The sequence below is a fragment of the Mus caroli genome, chromosome 8 (genome assembly GCF_900094665.2).
Source record: "Mus caroli chromosome 8, CAROLI_EIJ_v1.1, whole genome shotgun sequence".
Taxonomy (NCBI): Eukaryota; Metazoa; Chordata; class Mammalia; order Rodentia; family Muridae; genus Mus; species Mus caroli.
Genome location: NC_034577.1, coordinates 86492254 through 86510414, shown reverse-complemented (window position 1 = coordinate 86510414; position 18161 = coordinate 86492254). Strand labels below are relative to the sequence as shown.

At 52.6% G+C, this 18161-nt stretch overlaps 2 protein-coding genes across 6 annotated transcripts in view; both read right to left on the bottom strand.

Moving 5' to 3' along the window:
- The window catches only part of Adgrg3 (adhesion G protein-coupled receptor G3), a 27522-nt gene extending 26691 nt beyond the window's left edge, over positions 1–831 (bottom strand). Inside the window, exon 1 of the mRNA XM_021170697.1 lies at positions 701–831. Within this exon, the coding sequence (XP_021026356.1) occupies positions 701–752 (52 nt within the window). The 5' untranslated portion in view covers positions 753–831. The remainder of the gene's footprint in view (positions 1–700) is intronic.
- Positions 832–4425: 3594 nt separating this feature from the next.
- Positions 4426–18161, bottom strand: part of Adgrg1 (adhesion G protein-coupled receptor G1) — a 37992-nt gene continuing 24256 nt past the window's right edge. For all 5 annotated transcript variants that reach the window (XM_021170109.1, XM_021170108.2, XM_021170110.2 and 2 more), the window contains exons 2-14: positions 16231–16305; positions 15127–15549; positions 13416–13548; positions 12863–13010; positions 12432–12563; positions 11847–11963; positions 11470–11515; positions 11117–11220; positions 10158–10276; positions 8855–9123; positions 8019–8127; positions 6815–7083; positions 4426–5788 (exon numbers count right to left, since the gene is read on the bottom strand). In XM_021170109.1, the coding sequence (XP_021025768.1) occupies positions 5658–5788; positions 6815–7083; positions 8019–8127; positions 8855–9123; positions 10158–10276; positions 11117–11220; positions 11470–11515; positions 11847–11963; positions 12432–12563; positions 12863–13010; positions 13416–13548; positions 15127–15549; positions 16231–16294 (2064 nt within the window). In that variant the 5' untranslated portion in view covers positions 16295–16305 and the 3' untranslated portion in view covers positions 4426–5657. The remainder of the gene's footprint in view (positions 5789–6814; positions 7084–8018; positions 8128–8854; positions 9124–10157; positions 10277–11116; positions 11221–11469; positions 11516–11846; positions 11964–12431; positions 12564–12862; positions 13011–13415; positions 13549–15126; positions 15550–16230; positions 16306–18161) is intronic.

The window sequence follows — 18161 nt, the reverse complement described above, 5'->3', positions numbered from 1 at the left end:
TGGGGGACTTTTGGGATAGCATTGGAAATGTAATTGAGGAAAATATGTAATAAAAATATTAAAAATCAAAAAATAAATAAATAAAATAAAAACAATTTAAAATCTCAAATAAAAAAAAAAAAAAAGAAGGGTATAGCCATCCACGGAAGTGAGGGAGGGAGCAGGCTCAACTTGGGTAGAGGCAGGACTGGGAACCTCATGTTGGTGTATTAAGTTGAGCTGTATGTGATGGGAGTGCTCTGGGTCCTGTCTCCTGTCACTGATGACACTGAATGGTGCCAACAGGAATGGGGAGCCTGTGATGGATGGACTATGTGGGCAGAGCAGCTGTCCGCCCTTCCAGGCAGCTTCCAAAGCCACTGATGCCTTCGCCTGGAACCCAGAACTGAATAGCTTGTTTGACCCACCATGTCCAAGAACCTGGTTCCAGCCAGAACAGATGGACAGGACAGATGGACATTCTCTTTCTTGCCCACCTACAATACACTATGGGGTGACAACAAGAGCCTGAGACCCAGCAAGATGGACAGGGATGACCTGGAGGGACAAGGCCAGAAGGGATGATGAGGGAGTCACTATGAGTCCCCATTTTCCCGTCCTGGCTGAATCCCTGGGTCTCTTCCCATGCTCCCCTGGGGCCCTTTGCAGCACAGAGTCTCCGGGGCTTAGCGGGATAGCTAGAGGAGCCCCGCCCGCTCACCTGAAGTCAGCAGCAGAAAGAACAGGAGGCCCAGACTCCTGGCTGTCGCCATCAGTGCTCAGCGAAGTTCTATGACTGTGTGGTCCCTCAGTCCCAAACTCTGTCCAACTGACCTTCTTCCTGCCCTCTGACGTGCGGCCACTGTTTCCTGTGGCCTCTTTCTCATTCTTCCTGACCAATGAATGGCGCCATCGAGGGGTTGTGAAAGGTGAATGTGAGGAACTGGGCGGAGCTCTGGATCTCAAATGCTCCTGAGACCACCTGCAGAGGGAACTGGGCTAACCTTCCACCACCCTGCGAGTGGATGCTGGAGTTGGAGCCCAGCAGCCATAGGTGTCTCTGCCCAGCAAAACCTTAAGACTTGGAGTCAGGCACACCTTCCCCATCTCCCTAGCAAGGGTGTCTGAGACTCATTCCTGCCTCTGTATGTGTATATGTGGTCCCCTTTCTTCCTGCCTGGACCAGCAGTGACCATCTTGGGGGAGGGGGGTGGGTGACTGTCACTTCACAGAAGTGATTACTATCATGTGCTTGGGCTGGTTATCGGCTTATTTACATCCTCCACAGAGCAGCTCCACAGAGCATACACAGGCTGATTGTCAGTGTCTGGATTTGATGAGACCTGTAACCAGCCAAGCATACCCATGAGGCCAAAGATGTGGAAAGCCTATGAATGAGGTCGGAGGCAAACCTAACCTGCATGGTCTCCTAGAGGGGAGGGGAGGGGAGGGGAGTTGATGCTGCGGGCCTTGAGCCTCTCCCACAAGGCAGGATAACAGGGAGAATAAGCTGGTGGCTAGTGTCAGGAATAGGACGCTGGGCCCTGTGCAGGTAGCTGGCATCTGGGGAAGCTCATCAGCCATGACATATCTGTTGTGGCCACTGCCCGGCCTGATGACCCTGCAGGAGCTGTCTGCTGCTTGGCCCCTCTCAGGCATGATGGGAAGGACATGAGATGCGTGGAGCTGCTCTGTAGAGGAAGTACTTAAGTTAACCAGCACTAGCATGTACTAGTTATCAGTTCTGTGAAGTGACAGTCATCCTCTCCAGGCTGGTCACTGCTGGTCCAGGCAGGAGGAAGGGGAATCATATAGGCTCATACACACATACACACATATACACATATACACATACACACAAACACACATACACACAAACACACATATACACACACATACACACATACACAAACACACATACACACAAACACACATACACACACATACACACAATCACACATATACACATATACACAAACACACACATACACACAATCACACATATACACATACACACAAACACACATACACACATGCATACATACAAACACACATACACACATACACACATACACATGCACATGCCTGGGGAAGAGGTGGAGCCTACCAGTCGGCTGACCCCAAGAAAGTCATGGAGAAGGGCAGACCCTTGGTTGTCCACAGCTACTCAGATGGGTAGAAGAGCCTCAATACTGTCACCTGTTACTGACACCCCCTTAGGACTGAGCTAGCTCTGCTCTTTCTGGGGAGCTGTCCAGTTATAACATCATCTGTCTCTCCTTCCTTTCACATGGTCCCCTGCTGGGCCCTTTGGATCTGAGGGGGTGTGGGAAGGGATGCAGGTCACTCTTGTTCTGTAGAAGGTGGGGGTGGGGAGGGATATAGCCTGGAGTCCCAGGTCAGAATCCAGAAGTTCCTGTGTCCCCGAGCTTCCTCTAACAGGAAGATGGGAGCCACTGGGCCTGCTCTGCCCTGAGTCAGCCTCCCCTAATTGCTTGTGGCGTCTCTCCCAACCTCAGGCAAGGATGTCGTGACACGGTGGTTCCTGATATGCTGGGTCGTGTCTCATATGGCTCCATGGGTCTCATGGATACATGAGAAAAAAAAAAAAAAAAAAAGGTTGGTGACCTGCAGGCAGAAGCATAGCATCCAGTGTCCCTGGGAGGTAGAGAGGTGGGAGAGCCAGGCCCTGCAGAGCTTCTAGAAGGACCTAGAAGGGCTGAGGGTGGGAGCTGGGGTGGGGCTGTAGAACTGAGCGAATCTCAGCTAGGTATTGGCCTGAGATCCTTTGCAGAGCCCTGGGCCCCCACATTTCAGGACTAACATAACAGTCATGTCCCATCCTATCTCCTGTCACCCCAGCTTATCCCAATGTCTCCTAGTCAGCAAGGTCTCAAGCCCTTTGCCAGGCCAGCTGGCATCACCTGACTGTATCCCAGATCAGAAAGGTGTCTTTAGAGACTCCCTTGCCTGCCTTAATGGGAAGGTAAGGGTGTTGTCTACCGATCCTCAGCCTAGAAAGAACCACTCGGGCCAAAGAAGACTCTTAGAGACATCAGGGGTCCCATCTCCTTCTCTGAGCCAGCCTCAGAACCAGAGGTTAGGAAAGAAGAAATTGGGGTGGGGGCTTTCTTCCTGTGAGAGGAGAGGGGATGTCAGGCCAGGACACTCAGCAGAGGGGCTCGGGCAGGTCTGGTTCTTTCCACAGGGGGAAGAACATAAGGACTCCAAAGTAAGCTGGGCATGGTGGTCCATGCCTTTAAGCCCAGCAATTAAAAGGTACAGGTAGGTGGGTAGAGACCAGCCTGGTCTATACAGTGAGTTCCAGGACAGGCAGGTATACAGAGAAACCCTGTCTCTCCCCCCCCCCATAAAAAAGCAATCAAGCAAACAAACAAACAAATAAACAAAAAAAACTCCAAAGTAAAAGCAGAGGCCACCTGGGTTGTGGAGGAAGATTGGAGAGAGACATGGGGCTTCCATGGGCCAAAGTCCAGATAGGTCTCAAGTCTGTCACATCTGTGCCATGCTGTGGGAACTGCTGGTGTACCTAGAACTGCCAAGGCAGTGTTCCACTCATCCTGTCAAGCCCCAGAGTACCCCCACCTTCCCCTGGTGCAGCAGGGGCTGAGGGTGGGAGCTGGGGTGGGGCTGTAGAACTGAGCGAATCTCAGACTTTGAATAAAGGGGACTTAGCTTCCTCTCCTCACTCCTTGAGAGGCTCACTATACAGCCCGGGCTGGTCTTGAACTCTCAATCTCCTGCCTCAGCATCTCAAGTGCTGGGACTGCAGGTGCCACCACACCCTGCTTTTTATACCTCTTTGTACTTGAACTCAGATGGGAAAATCACATATAACCCAAGGGAGACAGACACCTGGGACATGTCTAACCTGTGCCACATAAGTGAGAGAAGGGATGTGAGGTGCAGGTTAGATGCTGGGAGAAAACCTGAGTCATTTCTCATAGCCCAGCAGCTCCAGACTGATGGCCAAACTGCTCCTTGGATCATGTGATTATTTAAAATCTGAACTCAGCTCTCAAGAGTGACCTCTTTGGCTACGGAAGGTTTTGTATATGTCAATATTGTAAGATCAATGGCTTTGATGAACCAGTCTGGTTTCCCCATGAAAGGCAACTGATGTGGCTACCCAGGTCTCCCTCCATGCCAGCAATGGCCATCTGCAGCTGATGGTCAGGATCTTCAGGTTATTCTTGATGGGCCTCTGCCCAGCACCACCCCAGAAGGTACCAGTGGGCCATTTCTCTTGTTCTCCTGAGAAAGTGTCCTCAGAAGCCTTCTTTGTCACATTTCCCTCTTGGCTATTTCCTGATCATCCCCAAGACTCCTGAATCAGCAACACTAGTAACAGAAGTGGGAGGAAAAAATAAATAAATTAAATAAATAAATACCCAAACAAAACTGAGACGGCAACTCTCCAAGCGGTGCTGCTTTGCCATGGCGTTAGGTAACAGCTCGTTTTTATTTCTCTTCTCAACAATCGCCTACAGTTTCCAAACTCTCTATAAAGAGCTTTAATATCAAAAGACAAATGAACTGGTATTTAAAAAGAACATCCTCCCCAACCTGAAGGCTGAGGTCAAGATGAAATGCTGCCTTCTGCAGGAAGTCCTCCTGGATTTCCGGCCCCCCGGCCTGAAGCTCCAGGACTTGGTGAGAGCTTTTGGGTGGGTGGGTGGGTGGGGAGCTGCTCACTGTACGTTAGTTAGTAGGACAGAATTCACAGTAGGCAGCCCAGTGTCTTCTGAGCAACCTACAGGGATCTGAAGACCACTTCTTAGGAGAAGATCAAGCTTGGCCAGTGTCACCAGAGGGGGCTGTCCTGCTCTTCAGAGTGCTGGGTTGAAAGGGTGGCTGTATCCCACAGTTCTTGCCAGAGGGAGGAGGCTTCAGGAGAGGTGGAGGTCCCTCCGAGGTGCTAGCAAAGGTGAGGCAGCTTGGAGAGAGGGCTCAGATAGAAACCTGCCCTGAGTCAGAGGCCAAAGCCCACACAACATACAGAAGTTGATAGCCGGCACCAGGAAACTGCTGGGAACTACCACCCCAAATCACAGCATTGGTCTAGGACCCCAGGTTTCAGGTGGAGGGTTAGGGGACCACAGAGGAGGGGTTGGGGATGGGGAATGAAAAGGAGGGTTTGCAGACAGGCTGGGGAGATGCTCGGCTCCTAAGGCGCTCTGCCTCCAAACCTTCTCCCAGAACATTTACCCCCAGTGCCACCCACCCTCGGGATCTGCATGGTGACCGCAGAGACAGAGCAGCAAGAGCCAAGACAGTTGGCTGTGTCTCAGGCCGGATGTGTCAGCCTCCTTTGAGATCTAACCTCAGCTTGGGTCTGCAGGTCTCAACACCCAGCAGCAACAGCTGGACCCAGAGGTGGCCAGAAAGACAAGGCCTCAGCTCCAGACTGAAATGGCTGTGAGGACAACCCCACAAACAGAATGGCAGTGTGCTTCTGAGCCCTTTGAGGACCAGAGTCATCCCCAAGGCAAGCTAGGTATCTACCTACCAGAGCAACAGCCCTACGCCTTCAAGGACCAGGGCCTTCTCTAGTATGCCACTAACCAACAAAGGCTGGGTGGGCACAGCACCGGGCCACAGACAACATGAGCGGACGCCATGCATGTGTCCTCCCGGAGGGGAGGTGTGGCGGTGGCTTAGATGCGGCTGGAGGAGGTGCTGCCGGAGCTGATGGGGAGTTTGGCGCTATCTGAGTTGTTCTTCAGAGGGGAGGGGCCGCCTTGGGCCTGGAACCGCATGGACCAGTACCACAGGAAGATGAGGAAGCCTGTGGGCAGAGAGGCACATGGGTTATCAGATGGCAAGACCCTGTCTGGCCCTGTTCCCCTCTCAGAGTCCCTCTGCTCCGCGGGAGGGGGGGGGGCGCTCCAGTCATATACTCAGGGCTCTGGAGCCACTCAGAATGACTCAGTACACTGTGGGATGGGGGGTCAGTGATGGCCTCGGTTCTCATGCCTCACAGGAGACAAGATGAAATGCCTAACCACAAGATTTTAGAGCGTATACCCTCATCCCATTCCACCCCACGGTGACTCCGTTGGCTCTGATGTGACCACACAGGCCCTGTTCAGTCAGCATAGCCAAATACAGAGGTGGAGAGGCCGTTGAGTTTGTGTATGAGAGGCAGAGAGTAGAGGGGTGTGGGCCCTGCTGGTCTCAAGCTGGGGCCTCCAGGATCCTGCCTCTGAGCCCTCACCTTCAGCCACACCCGCTTCCTTACCCTCCCAACACTTGTCCTAACCACAGGGCCTTTGCTTTCACTCCCCCCACCCCCACCCCCTGCTGCTATACCAGAGCTCTCTGACCGGTGTTATAGGCAGGATGCCCTGGGCATTTTGCTAAGATGCAGAAAGGATCGGTGGTCCAGAGTGGATCACAGTTTGCCTTTCCAACAAGGTCCCCTGCGATGCTGATGCTGATGACGCAAGACCATTGTCCACACGGGCCCCGGGTGCAACACTTGTCATTGCCAACTCTCCTACTGAGTCCCCTTGGTGGCTTCAATCTTTCTTGACTCTACTGTCCCCCTCATGAGAACTGAGTGGCCAGCTCATGCTGGAACCCAGGGGCTTCTCATAGGACCGACACAGAAGTAAGTGCTCAGCAGAGGCTTGTCCTGTGTGTGACCTGCATGTGCTCATTTTGGACTGAGACAGCTGAGGCCCAGAGAAGGGAGCATTTGGGGGTCCCTAGGGCATCTCTCCCCCTCCCGCTCCACATGTGGAAAGCCTACCTACCACCAGCTGGAGGGGCAAGGGCTACTGAGTAGGGGCGGGGCCCTCACCATGCCTACCTTGGAAGGAAGTTATGATGCTGAAGAGGTAGAGGATGACAAGCTGGAAGGTGCCGGAAGCAAAGGAAAAGAAGACCAAGGCCCAGGGGAGGCCAAGGACCAGGCTGAGGCCCAGCAGGGTCAGCACGTGGGGCCACTTCTGGCTGTGCGGGCGAAGCCGCAGGATCTGCACCACCATGGTGGCCAGCATAGCCAGGTTGAACAGGAACACCAGACTGAAGAGGCCCAGGTTGGTGACATAGCTCACCAGGGAGTCCCGGATCCAGCACCTGGACAAGAATGAAGCAGCTCAGCTCAGGAGAGGGAGGAACGGGACCTGGAGGGTGCAGGGTGCGGTGTTGGGACCACTCACTAGTGACAAGCACCACTGGCCTTCTGTCATCTTAAAAGTTAGTTTCTTAAAAAATATAGTTATTTTTATTATTTTTAATTATGTGTATGTGCCTCTATGCAGCTATGTGCACATGTGTGCTGGTACACATGGAGGACACAGAACTCAGAGGTATCCAATCTTTTGGAACTGGAGTTGTAGATGGTTGTGAGCTGCCTGATTTGAGTGCTGGGAACCAAACTCAGGTCCTCTGCAGGAGCAGCACGCACTCTTAAGCCCTGAGCCATCTTTGGCGTCCAGTTACCCAGTCAGATAACTTCAAGGAAGGTGTTAAAGAAGCCGTGTTCTTGGCAGTACAAGGTTGAGGCAAGCCTACCAGGCCTGGCGTGGGGGAAGGGGGACATTTGGGGTTCTATGTCATCAGCGTGAAGCCAGGGGAAAGCATTCCTCCCTGACCTGGGGCTTGAGCACCCTGGCTCTTCAGGTCTAGTTTCAGGATGTCCCCTGCCAGCTGGTGCCACATAGTAACCACGGTGTGGTTACGGGTGGTTCATGCTCTCTGCACCACAGACTTCCATCTGCTTCAGAACCAATGGATGTGAGAAGAAAGCCTGGTGGGGGACCATGTGGCCCAACACTTCTCCTCTGAGGCTCAGAGAAAAGCCCAGCTCTGGGCACAGGCACCTGTCTGCTGAAGGGCAGACTTGGCTTCTCCTTGTCCCTGTGGTCCTTAATCCCAGGCTCTGACCATTGTGGGGCCTATTCCTCCAGCATACTGGAGCCCATAGCCTCCCAGACAACCTGGCCAATTAAGGCTGCTGTCCCTGCCTGACCCTTGAGACCCACATTCCTGTCCTTGCCATAGCCACTCACATAGAGGGGTAGGTGACACGTTCTGGAGTCCGGCGCACAGCTAGGATAATGGGGCCGTAGTTATTCACGTCCACCAATGCCACCAGAGTGACCAGGAAGACAGGGAAACCTGCAGAGAGCAAGGGGGAAGCTCTGAGTCCACCCTCTGAGCCCATTTTCTCTGCTCCCCGTGGGCCTGGGTAGGTCCCCTCTGTTTCCATAATGGGTAGACTCTCTTTCAACTTTTCCCTGTCCCTTCCTAGGTCTCCCAGGAGAAAAAGCCTGTGGTACACTGTGGGGTCAGTCAGGGAGATGAGGGGATGATGGGGCTGGTGGGGGAGGGCAGGGAGACAACTCCAGTAGAGAAGACATTGCCTTGGTCTTATTGATGCACTTATAAGTAGAAATAGAAAGTTCATTGTGGGAGGGAACAACACATAGCCAAGGTTGCCACAGTCAGCCCGAGTTTTTTAAATTCTAGGCAGAAGGTAAACAGGAGGGACACAGGAAGAGCAGCAAGTGGGGTGTGGGATCCGGGGTATTGGGGAAGTCAAGTTCTATGAACTGTTCAAAATGATTCATGCATGAAACTCTGTGCCTCCGTCTGACTTGAGTAGTCTGAGTCACAGGTGAACTAAGTTGTCACCAGCCAAGAAAAAAATGCCACTGTGTCACGGAGGTTTGTGGGGGATCTACAGGTAGAGTTGTTACTAAAGTCCATGTCCCCAGTCCAGCTGGAGGAACTGCTTGATTCCCTAACAGGGGAGGGCAGAACCTGCTGCCTGTGCTTGGCCCGAAGCCTAGTGGGTAGTAGATGAGACAGTGGGTTCTGGGGTCCCCTCTCCCCTGCCACTTACCCCAGCCCACAATGCTCAGCTTGAGCAGATAGCCGGGCACATAGGTACCGAAGACCTCCACCACCAGTCGGTAGAGATTGTAGCCCTCGAGGCCCATCCAGGAGAGGCAGGCAAGCAGGGAGAAATGCAGGAACATGGCACTGGTGCGACAGGCTGCTTCGGAGCCCGTCAGTGCCACAGGCTCACTGAGCAGGAAGCTCACGTCCAGCAGGAAGACAGCGAACAGCAGGTTCATGTGCACTTTGATGGTGTAGTCACGTGACTTCCTCCTACAGTGAGAACGTGAGCATGGGCTAGCAGGCCAGCACAGGGGCAGAGTCAGGGGCATGGCCCTGTCCTGTTCCCCTTTCTCATCCTCCTCTTTTTTTTCCCCCCCTCTTCCCTCTTCCCCTCTTCCAGGAAGCCTTCATGTCTGCACCATAGCTATCTGGCCATGTGGCTCTGAGTAGCTGTGGATATCTGCCCAATAGCACAGTGTGTACCTGTACCACGGCATTCTAAGGAGTTCCAGAATTTCAACAGAAGACACTGGTCCCACCATTACTATCCTTGACTTCTGTACTGCCCTGGGCTAGTCCAGTCCACCTCAGAACGCCTCCTCCTCTACACAGCGGGAGGATGGATCTGGCAAAGTGTCTGGTGCAGGAAGCACTGCATATCCTACTAGTTCCCATGCCCCTGCCCCTGTGCTCAGTGCTTTGCCTACCTCAGCCTCCACAAAGCACCTGCCCAGCCTTGGGAGTGTGCACCTGCAGACACACTTGGCTATGATGCACCTACTTACAGCCCACCTGTACCCAGCTCCACCCCTACTCCTTCCCAGCTCCACCCCTACTCCTTCCTCAGGACAACTGAAGACCCACAGCCAAAAGTGTCTCTCCTCCACTCGGGCAGGCCCAGGTTCTAGCAGACCTTAATGGAGGCTATACCAAACACTGATAATTGGACAACTTCTGTCACTCCCTCCCGGTGAAGTCTCAAAGTCTGCTGCCCTCTTTGAACAGTGTGAGGCATGTGGACACTCCATGAGAAGTCCCCTAGTTCTGTTTCCATTACCATTATTATCATTGTGTTATTACCCTGTGTGCCCTGCAGTTTGGGTTTTGACTGTGCAGATACTCAGTGCTAATGCTGGATTAACTAATGTTATTTTGGGGGTCCGATGGCCACAGAGTGTGGTGGTCAGCAGAGAGCCCACCCATAGCTTCCCAACAATGCACGCATTTTGGGTGAAGCAAGCCTGCACGGTACGAGTCCTAGTCTATAGGAATGAAATGGATCCACTCTACTTCCTTTGGCCTACCTGGAGCAGAGGTAGGCAGCAATGGTGAAGACACAAGCCAGAGCAGAGATGACACAGCCCACGTAGGACAGGAGCGTGAGGTAGTGTTTGTGAGTAGCTTCTACCTCTGTGGATGACACCTGGATGGGGACAGAGTGACAATCTCAGCACGGTCCCCTCCGAGGGGCTAGCATCTGTTCCTGGCCAGCTGGGAGCTAGCCAGCCCCTCCCACATGAATACCCTTTTGGAGACCTGTGTCTTCCTCCCATGCCAGTAAGTCTCTGACCCACACTGCAGGAACCCTCACCCAAGAAGTAGGCTCAGGCCAGGCCTGAACCCCACAAAGCCCTAAGGGAGGCAGCTTTAGCTGGGGATTGTCCACTCAAGCCCCAGTTGTCAGTAGAAGCTCGGCTCAGAATTTGAGATCTCCTAGGACCACTGAAGCTACATCAGCCCTGAGGCCTAGCAGATGCTCACCCGCTGTGCTCAGCAGAGCTGGGGTCGGGCAGAGTCTATGCCTTTATTGACTTAGCATATTTTCCCAAGATGGGTTTATCAGGATATAGTCACACTGTGAGCCAAGAAGACTCCTTATTTCTATGATATTCAACACAAGGATAAATTCCTCAGCTTCTCACACAAAGGGATTCTGGGAGCAGGGAGTCAGGTCAACAAAGCCTCTGATACTTGGGGAATGCAAGAGCCCATCTCAGTGGCTTCCAGTTGGGGGCCTATAGGAAACAGTTTGCTGTCCCAGGCCTGTGGGTTGGGAGCAGGAATCTGCACATTCATCACACACCAACACTGTGCAGCCTTATATACAGTACTTAGCCTCAGCATCCTTTGAAATAGGGTGATGATCAGAGCTATCTTGGCAGGTTATTTGGGATTAAATGAGGAAGCCGGTTCCAAGTACATGACACAGGACATGGGCTTGGCCTGTGATGGGACTGCAGGGGGATCTCCGGGAGAGCCCTACCATCAGCACTGCAAAGTAGGTCAGGTGGTTGCACAGGCAGGATGTCTGTGTGTCTCTGCTCACTGTCTCGCAGCCTGCACTGCTCCAGCTCCCGGTGCTGCTTGCTGAGGGGAAAGCACAGGACCCTGGTCAACCCCAGTCCTCAAGACCCTACCCACCATGCACTCCACACAAGACTGGGTCATTGCTGCAAACTTTTGCTTCACCAGCAGATCCCTGGCCTCCGTCGCACCTTTCCCCTAAGCCCATCTTCTCCAGAAATTCATCCCTGGGGCTCTTCATCTCTCCTACCCCAACAGAACTCCATGCCTCCTCCAGATACTTGTTCCCCTAGAGACCCCCGCCCTACTCACATGCCGGGTCTTCAACCCAGAACACGCACTGCAGAGTCACATTTTTCTGTGGGGACAAGAAGCATGGGCCACCATAACTCAGCCTCTGTTCCTTTCCACAGCCAACTCCCTGCGTTTTCTCTCTATAGACCACTCTGGGTTCTCTTTGCTCATCTTCCATGTTCCCTCTATCACCCACCCTCAGCATTCCCTCCTATGGCCCAACCTTCTTATTCGCCTCACTACCCACCTCGCAGTCCCCACCCCCGCCCTCAATCTAGGAGCTGGCTGCTGGGCAACCCTTCCATAAAAGACAAGTGAGTTGGGAGACACAGGAAGCAGACATGTGACCCAGCAGGAAGGTACCCTTGCCCTGGGGTTGGCTTGCTCACACTTACTGGCTGAGGCTGGTGCTGGAAGGTAAGTACCACCGGATCTGAGAGGTTGGTGACTTTGGTGTTCTGCACGACAATACCCAAGACCTTCTCACCCAGGACTTGGCTAGAATTCTTGTCCTAGATAGATGAGGTTGGGGGTAGGGGGGACAGGTTGGAGATTTAAGGCTGAGAAGAAGAAAAGCTAAGAAGGCCTCTGCCCACTCTTCTAGACTACTGTCGCTCCTAACATTTTGCTCTGAGGGTCTTGCTGGTCATTCACACTGGAGTGAGAATAGCACTATTCACACTTCTCCTAGGAGCTTTGTGCATTGGAGTGCCCTTTCTGCCTGTATTTGGCTCCTGGAGTAGGTTAGCTACCACCTTTCCACCCCTCTGTCAGATATGTGTGTGTGTGTATGTATGTATGTATGTATGTATGTATGTATGTATATACCCATATGTATATATGCATGTATACATATATACATATACATACATATATACATATATATATATATATATATATCCATATACATATATATGCTTATGTATGTGTATGTGTGTATTATCAGTTACCCTAGGAGCAGGTGAGAGGAGACTCCATACCTGGAACAAAGCTTGGCTGCTGAAGTCTACTACCAGGAGCCTTTTGGCGGCATCCCGGCGACGGCCTCTGGTCTGCTGGAATACGGCCCGGGGAAGCAACAGCGAGTATGCCTGGACCTCACTCTGCTCCTCCTGCATATTGAGGATCCTCAGTTCCCAGCCCAGCAAACACCCCAGATTCCCCCCTCACACCAAACAACCCCCTTCTAAACACTGGGCTCTGGGCCACCCCACAAGAGACCAGGGAGTCGGGTGGCAGGAGCAAAGGCTAAGAGGTCTTCAGTGGGGTCTTGCAACCTGGATCTTCAGACACCATCTGTCCCTGTGGGCTGTGGATTGTCCCCAAACCCAGGGGAAACCAAGGGTTACCGCTGTGCTGTAGGGAGTGCTCCTGCCTGCCCTTCTAGCCCACCCCACTCTAGGGCACTGACCTCCTTCTGGGAGTGGATATGCAGATCCTCTAGTCCGGCTGTGGGTGGCAGCTTCCACACTGTAGCATTGACCCGGTCCTCCTCAAAGGATAATGTGTCTCCCAGGAAGCTCACAGAGGTCAGCTTTGACTCCAGGCTCTGTAACTGCCTGGTGTTGGGGAGAACATGGCAGGTGACAGAGGGAAGGGGGTAGTGGTGATGGTCTAGATACACAGAATAGACAGGAACAGAAAGGAGAGGGGGCTGAGGACAAAGGACACAGGCAGCTGGGTATGCAGATTCAAGGGAGTCACATCGAGGGATAGAGCTTTGGAATTCAGCTCATGCCTATGTCCCACTTACACCTGTCCAAACCTCTCTCGGGAACTCAACGTGCCAGACTCCAGGATGAAGTCTCTTGTAGGGAAGAGGCCGGGCATTGCATTAGTATCTGACTTTACCGACAACCCAGCAGGAGCCAATGAGGGAGGCCCAGCCTCAGAGAAGAGTTCCCAGTTCCTCCTAGCCCAGGTTAGACCTTCCATCATCCCCTAGTTAGGTAATCCACACTTACTGGCTGATGAACGCTGCGGTGGGCCGCTTGGCAGCCTTTTGAGGGTGCTGCAGGTACCTGCTAAGCTGCTGAAGTTCCTTCTTGAGATCACACATGTCCACAGATGCATTGTGGGAGACCTTGTGTGGGGCACCTGGGAAGGCAACAGACCGCTTGAGGTTCCCATGGCCAGCATACAGCCTTATGCAACCCTCATGGGGCACTCCACAGAAGAGGGACCCAAGGGCCCAAGAGGCAGAGGGGCCACAGATCATAGAAACTTGAAGCCAGCTAAGTGGGGCTGTGTCTCCTAGGGCCTGCTACACATGAGCACAGAAGGCTCTGAGGGACCAGGCCTAAGCAGATCTCCTTGGGAATTATATGATTATGTGGGTTATTGTGCCAGCTTTGGGGATCTCTACCCAGCTTTGGGAAGTCTCTAGCTTCTCCATCGCTACCTGAGCCCCTGGAAACATGGGTGTCTCTAGGAGGAGACCCAAGTGAGAAATCATCCATTTCCTGACCCACAAGGTCATGGTCCCCAGGCCTCCCTGACAGCCTCCCTGCTTCCCCGACCCCTAATTCTCCCTGCCCCTGCTAATCAGCTGCTAGCTTCACATCCTAAAGCCCCAATCTGTTAGTTGCGTAGCTCCCTGTACCCCAGTTTCCTCTGCTGACACTAGGGTACACGGAATGCCCACAGTTCATGTTGCTTCTACCTGTGTTTTGTTTTTTAATGATTTAATATTAATTAATGTGTGTGTGTGTGTGTGTGTGTGTGTGTGTGTGTATAAACACGTATTGTGTACACACTGGGTTCCTGCAGAAACCAGAGGAGGCTGTGGGGGCTCCTGGAACTGGAGTTACAGATGTTTGGGGACTATCCATTGTAGCTGCTGGGAACTGAACTTGGATCTTTTACAAGAACAGCAAATGCTCTTAACCACTGAGCCGTTCCTCCAGCCCCTGTACTTTGAATAGAAGCTGAGCCTTCTGGCTGGAGAGTGGCTCTGCCAGAGCTCACATTTCCTAGTGTTACATTCCCAGGTATGTGTCAAGTTATGTTCCCCCCTAGCCTCCTCCCGTTGTGTCCTGACCTTTGTGTGTATATAAGCATGACCTCCAGGTGTGCACTGCACCTCAGGACCTGTAAGTAATAATCTCTTTCTCTCTATCCCTTGTTCTCTGTGATAATTAATATTGCTCATCCGCCTGACAGGAGCCATGTCTGTGAGGGATCTATGTTAGGCTAACCGAGGTAGGAAGATCCACCCGAAAAGTGGGCAGCACCATCCCCTAGGCTTGCTGAACAGAAGTATTTATCATTGTCTGCTTCCTGACTATACGAATGCTAATGACCAGTTGCTTCAAGCACCTGCCATCAGGACTTCCCCCACCATGATGGAGTGTACTGTAGAACTGCGAGCCAAAAGAAACCTTTCTCCCTTAAGTTGTTTTTGGCAGAGTGTTTTATCAAAGAGAGGAAAAGTAGCTAAGATGCTCTCCTAATGGCTGAAGTGATGCTATGGTCATCACGAAGATCTCAGATCATAACAGGGACAGGCAAAACAGTCCAATCCTCCCCTCCCCAGCCACCTATCATGGCTCCCTCCTCCTAGAGGATACCCAGGTTAGGTGACAATAGCTGCCATCAGCACCCAGGTCCTCCTCCATGGGCTTTCCATGTCTTCTGTGACTCCCACCCCACACTCATATGTCCCCCCAGCCTTACTGTGGAAGGAGAAGATGAAGCTCGCAGCCCCAGGCAGGCTGGTGTTCTGGGGGATCTGCCAGGAGCTGACAGAGGTGGCGATCAGCGGGGCTCCCTGCTTCAGGCTCTCTTCCTGTTTCTGGAAGCAGAGGAGTCTGGAGGCTTGGCTACTAAGCAGGTAGTCATGCTTGCCATAGCGCAAGTGGAGTCTCCCAGTGTGGCGACTCCAGTAGAGGCAGAAGTGATAGAGCCCTCTAGGCTCCGGGAAGAAGTGGGGAATATCTGGGGCTGCCAGGAAGGGGGCACGAATTGTGAGGGTCTCCTCTGTGTTCCACACAAAGATGTGAGGCTCTGAAGATTGATCATAGTGGAGGGTGCTCTGTTGGGTCTGGTTCCGCTGGCCACAGAAGCGGAAGTCTTCTCGGGGGCTGCCACCGTGTGCACCTGAGGAGGCAGAGGCTATAAACAGGACCAGCCAGGGGCTAGGACCTGGGACTCACACACATTCTAAGGCTCTAGATTTCAAGGGTCTGCAACAATGTATCTATTGGTCTACACCAATGTATCCATCAGTCTACAACAATGTATAACAATGTATCTATCTTGCTAGAACTTACTGGTTTCCAAATATTAAATAAATAAATAAAAGTGAAGATAAAGAATTTGTTTCAGGCCAGGCAGTGGTGGCGCACACCTTTAATCCCAGCACTTGGGAGGCAGAGGCAGGTGGATTTCTGAGTTTGAGGCCAGCCTGGTCTACAGAGTGAGTTCTAGGACAGCCAGGGCTACACAGAGAAAGCCTGTCTTGCAGGGGATGGGGGGGGGGGTTGTTTCAAAGTCAAAAGCCAAAGTTTAATGGAAATTATTTAATTAATGAGACCATGATTGTATTAGACTGTGGCACACGTGCACACTGTCCAAGGACGCTCCCTGCAAAGGAAGAGAGGACGGCATCCATCCCAAGTTCCGCTCTGTGGAGCCTCATCTAAGAAGGAAGTGATGCCTGTTTTTCCCCCAAGGTGCCCTCAGGGCTGCTTTGCAGACCCATCCCTTACACAGAGAGCCCGCACACAGACATGGAGGCATTAGACAAAGTCACCACAAACCCTGTGAAAGAAAGCCTACCTTGCACCAGAGAAAACAGACTCAGTAGGAAGTAGACCATCTGCTGCAGCACCTGGACAGCCATTATACTCCTACCTGGATGAGAGTGAGAACATAATGACCGGGGTGGGGACGGGGACAGGGGATGGGGGAGGGGCCAGCCCCACAGCGGGAGGCCTGTGTATGGATGGGAGTGAGCTAAAGGTCACAAAGTAATGGTCAGGCCTCTCTCCAGAGCAGCAAGAGGCTATAAATAGACATGGCCACACTCTCTGCCTTTTGCTGCTCTGCCACATGGTGTAAGTGGCTCACAGAGGGGCCCAGGGGCCACAGAGGGGCCCTGTCTAGATCCACCTGAAGCCACCATCCTGCATCTGCTAGGCCTAGAGGAGATGCAGGGAAATGAACGGGCTGTCTGAGTTTTTCCTGGGAACCAAGTGTCACAGTTCCTAAGGCCTAGGTAGTTACAGGAACCTTGCCCCTGGGACCAGTCACAATGACATTTGATAACCCCACCCCTTACCCCGTTGCCTGAATCTTTTATCTACACGCCATCAACTGGCACAGTCCCTCCTCATTCAGCCTGGCCACATTCCGAAACAGAGCCTAGTACAGAGGCGGAAGCAGGAAAGCAGCAGGGTGAACGCGCTGAAAAGTGCTGGAGGGAAGGATGTTTCCTGTCATGACCACTAGGGGGAGCCAGCCACCAGGACCTGAGAAGCTGGTGGCAGAGAGGTGTGGTTTAGTCTATGTGCTCCCACCCTGAGGGTCAGCTCCATCTCTCCATACTGACTCCATGGGTCACTTTTAGCTGGGTGCTTCTTTACACTACACCCACATGAACTACACCACCGCTGGCGATGTCCTCTGTTGTTGGCCCTCCCAGTGGCCAAGTGGGTGCTGACATACCCCCGACTACCATCCCTCAGACTGTAGGGAATTGTGTCAGACCACAGTGACAGACACTCATCTTCCACCATTAGGCAAAGAGAAGGCTGGAAACCTAGGGCGCAAAGGCAATCTGAGTTTGGGGGGAAAACTAGGAGGGCTTCCTAGAAGAGGCAGAGGTTAAACTGAGCACTGGGTGGCTCAAGCAGGATCTTGCTGTCTCTTTTCTGGACCAGTCTCATTCTGGTCACCCTGGGCCCTTCAAGTGAGAGCCAGTCCCACACACCCAGACATGAGGAACATTGAAACATGCAGAACAGAAGGTCAATTTCGGAGGCCACGGTCCTCATCCGGTGCCAGAGCATTGCATGGAAAACAGGAAAGTTGTAGGGGAGAGCATGCTCCCTCCATGGGGGCATGAGGTTTCCCTGCATCAAACTGCCAGCAGAAGGCCAGCATCTAGGGATAAGCCAGCGCCTCTCTTCCCTTCTGCTCTCTGCTGTCCCTGTCATTGTCCATTCAACCTTTAACCCAAATCTCTCTTCTTCCAGACAGACTCCTTTCTTTAACTTGAAGCTTACAAATCACTTGAGACTTCCATCCGATCTCCATTTTGTGACGTTTTAGATCTGAAGCCCAGAGATAGCCAACAACTTCATGTGGTCACACAGCTAACTAGGAAGGGCTCACACAGTTAACTAGGAAGGGCTCTTGCCCTCTCAGTGGGCCACCACTGTCAGCACAGGGTCCAGGACAGGACAGAGCCATTTGTCTTGCACTGACCCTCCCCAAATGGCCTTGAGAACAAAAGAGGCAGGGAAGGGAGCAAGCTCCGCCTCGTGGGCGGGGCACAGTGAGGCTGGATCACCGTGGCAACCCATGGAAGGGATCAAGCACAAACAAGGGACTTCCCCTCCACTTCGAACCTTTGTGGAGTCACTTTAAGGAAGATAAACACCCCTGTCTGCATTTTTGGGGTTTGAGGAGGAGAAGGAAGAGGAAGTGAAGAAAGAAGAAGAGGGAAGAGGAGGACAAGAAAGAGGAGAAGGAAGATAAAGAGGAGA